Genomic DNA, 13,266 nt, shown 5'->3' with positions numbered 1-13,266 from the left:
GACTGGGGTGAGCTGTGGGTGGACACTGGAGCTGCTTTACTGACACAGAATTCAAGGAAAAATACACACAGACAAGCAGACTTTGGTTTAAAAAAAAGATTAATGTTTTATTTTAATCTGCATTTCATGTTTTCTTTTCTCAACACAACATCTGTCATGTTCTAATTGCAGCTCAGCAATGTACAAATCTCCCCTGAAATTGTTAAAGGAAAACAAGAATGAATGGAATGTTATGGTCAAACTGATCTTTTCTGGGCTAAATGAACACTGAGTCAAAGTCATGTCCAAACAGTGCCAATGTCCAAACCAGCCAATCACCAACAAATCGCTACATCTCAGGAGTCAGCACATGCTAATGTCACATTTGGTGTGCAATCAACTCCAATACAATTTATTATATCACACCTCTGGCTACTGCAAAACAGTTAATGTAATGTTGAAACAACAGCTCACATAATCCATTTTCTGTACTGATCATGCTAAAGAAACCTTGGAGCACACACTTCGCCAACTTCAAGGCACATTAAAAGCTATCTCAAACAAGCAAACAAATAGGTGAAGACATGTTTGCCATCACTCTCACCTAACTTAGAATTCAATCCAAGATGCTCTGCTCCAACTCCTAAATAACACTATTATAGCTTTACATTGGTCCCAGTCAATTGAAAACTTGGCTAGATCATGGGTTCAAATTAAAAAGTCACATGCAATGCAAAGGTGCTGTGACCAATATCATTTTGCAATGCAGGTGTCAGTTATGTCAAAGATCCAATAGAAAACACATTACACGTAAAGGGAGTACAAATAAACAGCTTGCTTGGCTGGTATTTTAATAAAACTGGACAGCTTTGCTTTGGTTTCCGAAAGTGAGATAACCTGAACAAACATGAACCCATCCAGTGGGTGAATACACACATTAAGCTGTGAGGGACTAGATAGTCACAATGACCCATGTGACAACCAAAACTGAAGGGAAACATGTGCTTGTTTAACAGAAAATGAAAGGTGAACATTCTAGCAGAGTCTGAAACATATTGCGATTCTCTGCTAAATGTAAATGGAAGAACAAGTGGTGTTCTGGTGAACCTTTAAATGCATGCATGAAATGTGAATTCTCTTAAAGAAAAAAAAAGTCCCATGGCTAATGTCAAGGGAAAGGAATCATCCAACATATCTATGGTAGGATAAACAGTCAACAGAACTCATTTTGAAATGCAAAATGTTAAAACATGTCCACCATGATCAACACACATCTGACTATAGCAAATAAAGAATGCAAAAATAAATCTGTCAGAATATTTTTTTTTGTCTTTACTGCACCTCAAGTAGGTTTCTTTCAAAGCAATTTGCTATGATACAGTACATTCATCAACAGTGACAAAGAGGAAAGGAAAATAAATCATCGTGCTGGCAACGAGATCCTGAGATGTTACTACTTTTGTTTAGATGTTACATGAAAAATATACACAAGCTCATTTGATCCAGCGCTCCCGCATTTTGACCTTAAAGAAATAAATACCCTCAGATATGCACATCTTATCATCTAAATCTGCTTAGAGAAGTACCTAACCCCAGGTACTGGTGCAAAATAAGTCAGTTTTAAGTGACCCCGAGTGTTTCACTGGGAGTAGATCCAGCAAACCAGTAGGCTGACAGCCAAAGCTGCCCCGGCACCGACGTTAAGCAGCACGGGCCTCCAGTACAGCCACTTCTCTCGCTTTCTCTCCGAGTCGGTCAGTCTCTGTTTCATCTGCAGGACCTTCTGCGCAGTGCTGGCAATCCTTTCCTCACGGTGTCGCTTTCTGAGACTAAAATAAACGGCAATTAAGAGGAAGAGGTCAGAAAACAACAGGGTTAAAAGCAAATCCCCACAAAGCACTACATGCCGGATGATTCAAATATTTTTACACAAGAATGACAAATGAACCCGTCAGAAGGACAGGAGGGTTAGAATCTGATTTTCTTGGGACAAAAAGTTGTCTCAAGGTGCAATGATTAGAATGAAGCTTTTAAACTGTGCTTGGATGGTAACACTGTGCACAATGAGGAGTCCAAACCAACAACAGACAACTGTGTCTTTTCTCCACAAATGACTTGACAAAATTCACTTCAAAAAGTACAGAGCTGTATTACTTACTGCCCAGAGAGGTCTTCCACATTGTGGTCATGGCTGTCTGGCTCTGTTGGCAGCAGGTGGTCTCCTGAGGGGGCCTGCAGCTCCACATAAGATGTTGGCTGGCCATTGGGCCTGCTGTCATTGAGGTGAGGTCTAGGTGGAGGTGGCGGAGGGGGCGGAGGGGGCAGATCTGACTCCAAGTAGGGGGCAGATTTAGATAGTAGTCTCTGCTTGTTTTGCTACAGGGGACGAGACACAAACACACAAGTTTTCTCCCAACTACCAACTTCTGACAGCGAGAAAGACGACACTTCATCTGTTCACTGTGACAAGCCATGAATATACTTTTGAATGCCCAAGATTTTAACTTCCTCTACACTTGTTAACAGAATCATTTGATGACCACATTCATCTGTTTTTTACATATTTTCAATTTATGGAAAGACTTAAATTAAGGAAACCTAAACTTACAGAAATGCAAATACACATGAATAAAAGATACAAGATACATAGATTGTTATTTTATTAATATTTAATTTAAATCTTCTCTGGCAAAATCTTAAGCTGCACTGTAACAACACAGCTTTTTTGTAACAGTTGAGAACTAAAAAATATATAATTTTATATTCTATTTATTGAGCTACCTGTGCAGCTGAGTTATCCGTCAGGATGATTTTGGCTCCCTCTATGACCGCCATGTAGGAAAAGCGAAGCTGGTCAGGGGTCTGGATCAGGCCCATACGGTATTCCCTCATGTCCAGCAGCACCTTCTGTATGTCCACTGAAGACCGACTCTTACATCTGTCCATCTGCAAACCAGATCAACATGTTGAGAAGAAGACAAGTGGAAAGATGTTTTTGTTTTTTACTTAATACCAAAAGACTATCAGACAGAATAAAGGGATAGTTCACCAAAAGAAGAAAATTCACTCATTATCTACTCACCACTATGCCTATGGGGTGGGTGAAGTGTTTCAGTCCACAAAACACTTTGGGAGTCTCAGGGGTAAACAGTGATTCAGCCGAGGGGATATCTTCTTCAGACGTAATAAAACAGAAAAAAAACACAACATGCCTCCATACTGCTCATGTGGTGTCATTCAAGTGTCTGCAAGCCCCGACATTCATATTCGACAGGGCGTCATTTACACCATGTTTTAAGCCAAATAGTCCCCTACCGGAAGTGGTGAAGCCAGTGCACGAAGCCACACTAACGCGTACCCCGCTTACCCTTGGCCGAGAGTGAGGTGTTCCGTGTGCCCGAGGGTACGTGAACACGCCTCCGAGGACGCTATCAGAGGACATTTAGTCTAAAAATATGTTGTAAATGACGCTGTTTCCAGTCGAATATGAATGTAGGGGCTTGCGGCCACTTAGATGACATTCACACAAGCAGTATGGAGGCATTTTATGTTTTTTCTCTTGTTTTTAATTACGTCTGAAGAAGGGGTCCCATTTACCTCAATTCTATTAGATCCGGCTGCAACGCTGTTTACACCTGAGACTCCAGAAGTGTTTTGTGGACTCAAACACTTTACCCACCCCTCCATTGGCATAGTGCTGAGTAGATAGAGTGAATTTAAATTTTTCGGTGAACTATCCCTTTGAAAGAGACACATACCATTTGTTTGGATCAATTTAAAATTGTTAATAAGCGACTTTTCTTTTGATGCATCAGAAAAAAACTAAAACAAATACTATGTACAAATTCTAGAAATCTGTCAGTTTTTTTGTATGTGGCACACATATCTCAAGAACCGTTTGTCTTATTGCCTTCACACTTGGCATGTGTATTGTTAAAGGCCCAAAGATATGCTGACGCATTTGGTGTGATTTGGACTCAAAATAAATGTTAATAAAATTTTAATAAACAGGCGACCAGCGCTCTGTAGCAGCAGCGGCTGCAGCGTCAGCCGGAGCTCAATGCTATTGACATTGTCGATCTAGACAACAGTGCGTTCAGGACTATAAATGATAGTATAAATAATATAATATGGTTTCGGCCACAGGGGACATTTTTCTGTGAACTTTTACTTTGGTACTTTTACTTGAACAATGTTGGTTTAGTAGGAGTTTGAGTGCAGGACTTGTATTGAAGTATGTTTACATTGCTGTATTGCTACTTTTACTCAAGTGAAGAATCTGTTACTCTTCCACCGCAGTCTCGTTCCCTTTCTGCTGTCACTTTCAAGGTCTGTTTACAATACAAGTTCTATACTTCATCCAAATCTCTTAATTTGATGATTTTGACAAATATCCGATGCTGTTATATCAGGACTTAACGTATTTATGGTCATCTTGCTTTATCAGCTGCCACGTATCATATTGTGGATATGCAAATGTGACGACAGAAAATGTGTACTTTAGGCCAATACAAGAACAATCAGTATTTCCAAGATTTTCTACTTTTCGAATTATTCTGCCAATAATTGAAAATTTTGAGTAGCGTTTTAACTCTTAACTTTGATATCAGGTAATGTTTCCTTTTAAGGTTGGCTGCATTTGGTGACGTTGACCATCCCAGTTCTCACCAGGACCAGGCACGTGTCCACCAAGGCAAAGGTACCAGAGCGTCCAATGCCAGCGCTGCAGTGCACCACTGAGGGCCCATGCTCCGGACTCAGCGAGCCAGATTCCCGAACCTTGAGGAGGAAGTTGAGGAAAGAGGCAGGAGATTCTGGGACACCAAAGTCAGGCCATGTGGTGTAATGAAAGTGGTAGACCTCCCTCGACTCCCCTGTCTGTGGCAGAAAACATATGGTGTTGGGCATGACGGAGTTCTGACTGACTGGGGTGATTTGTCACGAAAAAACATCACACACATAAACATGAAATCACAGTATTTATTATCTCCACACATTTAGACTTAGATGCTGGAACAGGTCACACGTGCTGTGAAGTGCGACAAAAAGATTTCCTTGGTCGCACCGGTGCACAAAATGTTGAGCTGGTCTGTTTCTGTATATGATCAAGATGTATCGCCTCTCTCTTATCTCCCCTGTGGAGTTTACACTCACACCCGGGCCAGCCCCGCCCCCCACCCACTCACTCAGATAAATGGACAGTGATGTAGAGATATGAGAGGATAGTTCAGCAACATGAACGTGTATTTTTGGAGTGGAGAAAAAAATGTTTAATACAGGCTTTCCATGACGGACCACTAATGACAAAAGATTAGCGCCACTGCTTCAGGATCAGAGCAGAACAACGGTACTAGTTTGTACCGTGTCAGAGTCTCCCGTCTCTGTGTCCTCCCTCCATACCTGCGCTCACTTAACACTTTAACAATAACCACCAACACTAATCACAAGTTATTAGAATCTGAACAGTACTGAAGTCTACTTTGTATTTGTTTGATTTACTCACTACTTGAGTATGTGTTATTTAAACACATTGAAAAAAAGTCGCACAGCCAGGACATCAGTGTATAAGTGACCGGAATGATCCGGATTCATTATCTGACATCTATTGTAATAAATGTGATGGTCAGTTTGTGTGTGAAGACTGACATAGAAGGGCAGAAAAACACACACACACACACACACACACACACACACACACACACACACACACACACACACACACACACACACACACACACACACACACACACACACACACACACACACACACACACACACACACACACACACACCTAGAGGAAACGCTGTAATACTAACCTAATACAATACAAAGTTAAAATCTCATCTAAATCATATATATATAGACCCGTCTATACACTCACCGTGCCAGACGGGCTGGTCTGAGTATTTCAAAAACTGCTGATCTACTGGGATTTTCACGCATAACCATCTCTAGGGTTTACAGAGAATGGTCCGAAAAAGAGAAAATATCCAGTGAGCGGCAGTTGTGTGGACGAAAATGCCTTGTTGATGTCAGAGGTCAGAGGAGAATGGGCAGAGTGGTTCGAGATGATAGAAAGGCAACAGTAACTCAAATAACCACTCGTTACAACCAAGGTATGCAGAATACTATCTCTGAACGCACAAACCGTCGAACCTTGAAGCAGATGGGCTACAGCAGCAGAAGACCACACCGGGTGCCACTCCTGTCAGCTAAGAACAGGAAACTGAGGCTACAATTCGCACAGGCTCACCAAAATAGGACAATAGAAGATTGGAAAAACGTTGCCTGGTCTGATGAGTCTCGATTTCAGCTGCGACATTCAGATGGTGGAGTCAGAATTTGGCGTAAACAACATGAAAGCATGGATCCATCCTGCCTTGTATCAACGGTTCAGGCTGGTGGTGGTGGTGTAATGGTGTGGGGCAAGGTGTACCTAATAAAGTGAGCCGGTGAGTGTGTGTGTGTGTATATATATATATATATATATATATATATATATATATATATATATATATATATATATATATATATATATATATATATATATTCAAGAGCAATTTTTGTTAACAGAGCCAAAGAATCCCTTCTATTTATAATTTTGGTTGTGTGTGGTTTATTTTATGTACGTTTTATATATTTAGGATATTTTAACATTTTTAAAAGGGTGTACTTGCATGATTATGCTATATTATTATTTTAATATGGTTGAAAATGGTTTAAAAGTGATGACAATATCATTTATCACAATAATTTCTGGAACAAAATATCATCCAACAAAATCTGTTGTCATGACAGTCCTACCTTAATATTTCTTAATAATGCACCAAGTTAGAGGTTTCCATGTTTCGAGCTTTAGTTCTCTGAGAATCTATTTTATATCCAAGCAGAATTGGTATTGTACAATGAAATATCCTTAACTGAATCGATATCGAATCGAATCTAGACCCTGTGAATCAGAATTAAATAGTTTTGGGAAATCAGTGGCGATACCCAGCCACAGTTAAAAAATCCCCATTGTATATGTCAACTGTCAAGAAAAGGTATAATAAGTGTAATTTTGCGATGCCAGTAGGCATAGTGATAAATTGTAGGTGCGCCGGATTTATGTGCTGGTTCACCAAAATGAAAAAGTTAGGTGCAACAGTGCGACCAATGTAAAATGTTGGTCTGGAGCGTGTGCAGAACAGGTTAAGTAATGGTCTGAACGTTTCGCTCCAACTGAGCTTAATTATCTTAGTGCTGGACTAGAATTTTCATTAACTAGACACACAGCACTTTTCACCAGACAAAATCCTTGACCAATACAGATTCTAAAACATTTACATTATCGAACTGTTTCCCTCCCATGCTCACCTTTGTGTTTTGCAGTTCCAGCAATCGGATTGTGAAATAGGATTGGTCCTCCTCTGAAATTAGCCTGACAACAAACCCTGTGTCTGTAAAAGACATCTGTAGCTCCTCTGAGGTGGGCCAGTACTGTGCACACTTTTCCTGCAAAGACAGAATCAGTTAAATCAGTTTTGGATATTAAGACACATGGAAGGTGTGATGACTGAAGCATTGCCGGTTAGCTGCATTGAATTTAGCGCATCACTCTTATTTAATACCAAAATACCGTTGACAGATTTAAGGAATGTGCTGTGCATAGCAACAACACATGTGATTATGTTACTTGTCCTCTAAATTATTACTGTATTACTATGCTACATAGTCATTGGTAGCTTGTTTCCACCAGTCACAGTCCTAAACAGTGCCTAGAAAGCAATAGGGCTGAGAGGTAACAAGGTAAAAACAGTCATCTGAAATATTTGAAAGAAGCAATGGTGTTCAAGCTTTATATTTGTGTTTAATTGCTAATGTTAATGTTAATGAGTTTGCTATTCCATTTCTGATGTTGTTAATAATAAAACTGGAATATGTATTACATTTTTGTTGCCGACAATAATAATAAACTTTATTTGTATAGCACCTTTCATACAAGAAATACACCTTAAAATACTTAACAAATTACATGCAACATAAAAAAATGTGTGTAACATAAGATGGAAAATCCGAGTTAGGCACTTAAGTGCAGTTGAAGCACTGCAGCCACCTATGGTGGGAAATGGTATAGCAGTAATTGACAGCTCTCTAAAATGAGATTTTTTGATAATACCATGTATAATGGCAAAATATGTTTTTCAAAAATTGGATACTGCCCAGCCCTAAAAAACCTTCAAAATATTAAGCTAAAGCTAAACTTTGGGGTAAATTTAAAAAGGACCAGTGTAAAGCATATAGGGGAGCTAAGGAATGCAGAAATAGAAAATAATATTTATAATGATGTTTTTTGTTACCTTAGAATGAACCTTTTATATCTACATCAGGAACAGGTCCTCTTCCACAGAGAAAATTCAACATTTTTGCAAACACATTCATTTGTTTTCTTGCTGTCACCATAGCTGGAAGAAGTACTCTTGCCCTAGTCCTCAATTTGTCAGATTTATTCTTAAAATAATAAATACAACATGTTTTTGAATGTGACCTTTAGACATAGTCAGGCAAGCTTTTGATCCCAGTTAGCAGTCTTTATACTGAACTAATTCAAGCAAACTCTGGCTGCTGGCTCTAGTTTCAAATACTGTATAATGGACCAACATGAAAGTTATGTTTATCTTCTCATTTAACTCTCAGTGAGAAAGCAAAAAAGCATACTTTCCTTCTGGGGCTGGGCGATATGGCCTAGAACAAATATCGCAATATTTTTCATATATATTTCGATATTTTGAAATCTCCTCTAAAATCACAGTACAAATGTTAAATTCATAAAAGTCCACAGGAAGTGGCTAAGCTAGCGGCCATTAGCATTTCCGACGGTCCCTGAATGCACTTTATTGGAAGATATCAGCGGACATTTAAGCTTAAAACATGGTGTAAATTACCTCGTTTCGAGTCGAATATAAATGTCGGTGCATGCCTTCAGATCACTGAGCAGCTGTGGATCATAGATGAAACTGTGTTTTCACCGTTTGTTTCTACTGTTCTTCAACAAAGTCACTGACCGGATGCTTCACGTGAACGTGCCTCTCAGCTCACAGTGAGTGAGTGTATTGGGCGGAGCCCCGGTGTGTGTGTGTGTGTGTGTGTGTGTGTGTGTGTGTGTGTGTGTGTGTGTGTGTGTGTGTGTGTGTGTGTGTGTGTGAACTTCAACTCTTGCGTGATGAGTGAATGCCGCTCATGTTCATCATTTGTAAACTGATTTGTTCGGTTCAGCGTTCACCAAGAATATGAACAAACTATCAATAACCGTCTCTGAACTCTCGTATACTTCATTTTATAACTCTCGTCATTTTATACATCGCACGTGGTACAAGCCGCGATACATCGAGTATATTCGATATATCGCCCACCCCTACTTCCTACAGAGAAACTAACATTGAATAAGTATGCTATGTTGTAGAAACTTCTAGAGCTAATGTTGGTCTCAATTTGACACCTTGAAACATGTCATCCAGAACTTTTAAATAAAACAGAAAGGGGAATGTGGTAAATGAATGATTAGCAGGTAGCAATGTGTACTCACAGATCCCTTTTCAATGACTCTGTTGAGCATTATAACAGCTTTGCAACACTGCTCCCAAACCATCAGCCAGAAATGACCACAAGTATTCCTCAAAGGCCCCTGAAGACGCTCAAGAAAGAAAAGTAAATTAACAAAAAGATCACTGAACATTAAAGTGACATCTTGCTCACTCTTCTTCAAGTGATCCACAGGCTTCTTTAATCTACTGTATATTAATGCAGATGGTGTAATTTATATTGTCTATCTGGCACCATACCTGAGACAGAATGTAAGCTCTTTGGGCTTCTTCCATCATAACTAAACTTGCATTGATGTAGTCATTCTCAGAGTTTTCAAGTTTTACTCGACTGTGATCGTCTGAAAGCAGATGAGAGATGACAGAAAAAATAGACATCATTCGCAATAATGCAAACTTTCACTAACAACCTTATTTATCATAAGACTCACATGGGCTGACATCTCTGTAACGGTTCAAATTCCGATTCACTGGGAGTTTTGCCACTTTGTAAGGATATTCGCTGGCTTGGTTACGGATCTCCTGTTGGCGAAAAGAAAACAAACTGACAGTTAGTAGTTTCTTTTTATGTCAGCAACGTAAATGAGAGACATATCATTAACACACCAATGCATACAGATGATATATGCCTCCTGCCTGACAAGTTACAGAGACAACATTCATTTAATTATCAAGCTGAGAAATAAAAGGTATCTTATACAGTATGTAATTTGTGTCATCTGTGCTGACATGTACTGTTCTGCTTGGCTTTCATTTGTCAAACTACTATATTATATTGTTGTATGATATTGTTTTTACAATAATTGTTTTCCATTGTGTGTACAGGATGCGGGTAAAGATGATCTCCCAGCCTCTGCTGGACAGCAACTTTGTTATCTCTTTCTTTCTAAATGACAGATCAACAGAAACTGTTCCACTGAGCAAAAAAAAAACTTATCACGCATCAGAATTGTTTCAACATTTAGACATGAGTGAAAAAATCCACTTCCCAGCATATACAAACTTAACCATTTGAAATGTGTTTCGATTTAACTTTCGACTTCTCCATTGAGTTATCTGGCTAAATTAACAGGTTTAATAATAAATATTAATGTATAAATGTATTATTTATGCTGTAGCATAACTGTGCTTCTGTTACTTCTGAACAGATTAACTGGTGGCCACGAAATATCTTCAGTTCCATGTTATCTTCCAGTTACTAGCGGGGTCAGAGCCCGAGTTAAACGGGAACAGAAACGTTAAAAATTGGGTCCCTTTGAACAGCTGGTGGTAGAGCACATGCGCCTTCTCTGGAAGTCCTCATGAATTCCCAGAAACTGCAGCTGACGTCTGCTAGCGTCAGCGAGCATTAGCTAACTGAGCTCAACTATGAAGACTGTGCTACTGCACGTTCTGTAACGACAAGCTTTGTAGCTACGGAAGTAAGCCGCTGGGAACGCGGACTGCCAGTTTCTCCATTCGTCTTTGCTATGTGCTCATCCCCACATACAACATTAGCACCATGTTTTGTAGTCTTTAAGTTGACACACTGTAATGTGTAACCCATGAAGCTAAAAGTTACAATATACCGATTAAAAAGGTGTCTAACCGACTAGCTACCAACTTAGCTAGCTAAGTAAGTTAGCAACTGATCGTCATAGAAACACGAGAGGCCCTGTGTCCGGACTTACATTGTAAAGGTTTTGCCATCTCCCTGACGAATCAATGTCTTCAAATTCTTGTTCCATAATGTCACAGTTTGTGCCCCGAGACACTTTGTGGATGACCACGGAGTGTTTGCAGCACCGTTCGTTAAGTTACTCCTTTCTGTGAGCCATCTAAACAGCAGTGTGTTTAATCCCGGGATCCCTGCGGGAAGTCTGCTGCTGCTGCTGCTGCTGCACAGTGCTGCATGCACTCTGACTGACTGGGGTTGCCAGTTATGCGTCTGACCACATGAAAAATCTCTTTCCTCTGCTGTGTGGATGGTTTCTTATATGAATTGGTACATATCAATATTTTACTACTGTTACCATACAGTGTTTTGGATTTATCTGGCATTTTATTCCAGGTAATATATCACGTTTTCTTATGTAGTGTATTCTATTTTTTTTTTTGTGTGTACCATACACCAGTGAAATATACATTTCCATTAAATTGGACAGTAAACTTTTGGATCTTGAATCTGGAATATTGATATTTGCATTAAACTTAATTTGAATTATATTATAACTAGTTAGTTAAAGCTATGTAAAACAATAAATAATTCAAAAAATGTGATTTACTTAACAGCAAAGAACATTAAAACAACAAATAAATCATAAATGCTTTACAAATATTTCTGTTTGCAGATATCTTGTCTGTGAGTGATTAGCGTAAATGTCAGTGTACATTAAGTGTAAATATTCTACTTAACCTGGCAACCCAATGTAACTTAACGAAGCTACTTGCTATCTAATTTGTATTATGATAGCTGTGCGTGTTTATTCTTTTAAAGGCCCTGGTCTCTTAATTATATCTGTTTGTTTATCTGTGACAAGTAACTCAAAATATGCATTTTCAGTTGATGCGCCCCTCTTAATCCACGGAAAGATACAAAATGCAATCAGGATGGTATAGAAATGTTCATATTCATGGGGATTTAGGTTTTTTAGTGGAAAAAACTAAAGTAATGATCTTTTAATAGAAAAAAGATAAGAGAGGCTGGTTTAAAAATGGGGAACAATTAGATCAGGTAAGCACATATTCGGATATCTGTTTTTTTTATTTGACCCAAAGCTGACCTGGAATGTACTTATAAATATGATGGAGAAAAAATGCTAAATAGTTTTGTAGATGTAATGAGCTCTCTCAAGGGGTCTGAATGGGGAGCCAGTAGAAGAGCTTTGAAGAATATATATATAGCTCTAATTAAGATAAGATAAGATAAGAAGTCCTTTATTAGTCCCGCAATGGGGAAATTTGCAATGTTACAGCAGCAGAAGACATCACATAAGTCGCATGCATTACTTGGGTGAGGGAATATAAAGAAATAGAAATATACAACAATATATATAAAAAATATAAATGTGATTAAACTGGTATATACAGTGTAAAGACATATATTATGTGTCAGAATACGTACAGTAAATGGGTTGCACATAATTAGATCAGTAATTGACTTTGGAAGTGTGGTATACAGGCCAGCAGCAAAAACCTTGCTAAATAAGCTAGAAAGAATACAAAATCAGGCAATATGCTTTGGGGCTATTAAGACCTCCCCAAATATAGCTGTCCAAGTGGAGATGGGAGAACCTCAGATACAAACAGCTAATGCTAAACTACTGGTCAAATCTTCAAGGACACAAAGAAGAAGAAGAACCCAACTGTGAGGGCCCTTAGACCATGCTGGGAAAGTGAGAAAGCTAAGACAGAGTGCTATGTATGGACAGCAAGTAAAATGGCAAAAGAGATGAGGTTACATGATAAAATAGTGCAACAGCTCCTTATCCTGTGACACCAACATAGTTATTTCCACCTGTATCATTAGACTTTTATATCCAAGAAAAATTGAAGACAGAAAAATGAAAAGGAAATAGGGTAGACATAGTAGAGGGAAGGTTAAGGACTACACACAATACCCTGTTCCCAATACATACAGATGGGTCAAAGGAGCCAAAAACTGGAAAAACTGGATTTGCTTTTGCTATCCCAGACCTAAACGTAAATATAAAGGAAAGAACACCG

At 38.9% G+C, this 13,266-nt stretch overlaps 1 protein-coding gene across 1 annotated transcript; it reads right to left on the bottom strand.

The window, feature by feature from the left end:
- Positions 1-81: 81 nt before the first annotated feature.
- ptpn2a (protein tyrosine phosphatase non-receptor type 2a) lies at positions 82-11,480 on the bottom strand. The gene is made up of 9 exons (XM_035163504.1): positions 11,232-11,480; positions 9,993-10,083; positions 9,802-9,902; positions 9,546-9,644; positions 7,337-7,474; positions 4,648-4,857; positions 2,761-2,925; positions 2,138-2,355; positions 82-1,808 (listed from the first exon to the last, which is right to left on the bottom strand). The coding sequence occupies exons 1-9, from the start codon at positions 11,286-11,288 to the stop codon at positions 1,619-1,621; spliced, it is 1,269 nt and encodes a 422-aa protein (XP_035019395.1). The 5' UTR covers positions 11,289-11,480; the 3' UTR covers positions 82-1,618.
- Positions 11,481-13,266: the final 1,786 nt, after the last annotated feature.

The sequence above is a fragment of the Hippoglossus stenolepis genome, chromosome 8 (genome assembly GCF_022539355.2).
Source record: "Hippoglossus stenolepis isolate QCI-W04-F060 chromosome 8, HSTE1.2, whole genome shotgun sequence".
Lineage (NCBI taxonomy): Eukaryota > Metazoa > Chordata > Actinopteri > Pleuronectiformes > Pleuronectidae > Hippoglossus > Hippoglossus stenolepis.
Note: the sequence above shows the minus strand (reverse complement) of the source record. Positions and strands in the feature narration are given on the sequence as shown.

Bases quoted from the DNA above. Each gene is read 5' to 3' on its own strand.
- ptpn2a (XM_035163504.1), bottom strand. From the start codon at position 11,288: ATGGAACAAGAATTTGAAGACATTGATTCGTCAGGGAGATGGCAAAAC. The intron at 10,084-11,231 runs GTAAGTCCGGAC...TTTCGCCAACAG, and splicing joins GATGGCAAAACCTTTACAAT to GAGATCCGTAACCAAGCCAG. The intron at 2,356-2,760 runs GTAGCTCAATAA...CGTCCCCTGTAG, and splicing joins CGGATAACTCAGCTGCACAG to CAAAACAAGCAGAGACTACT.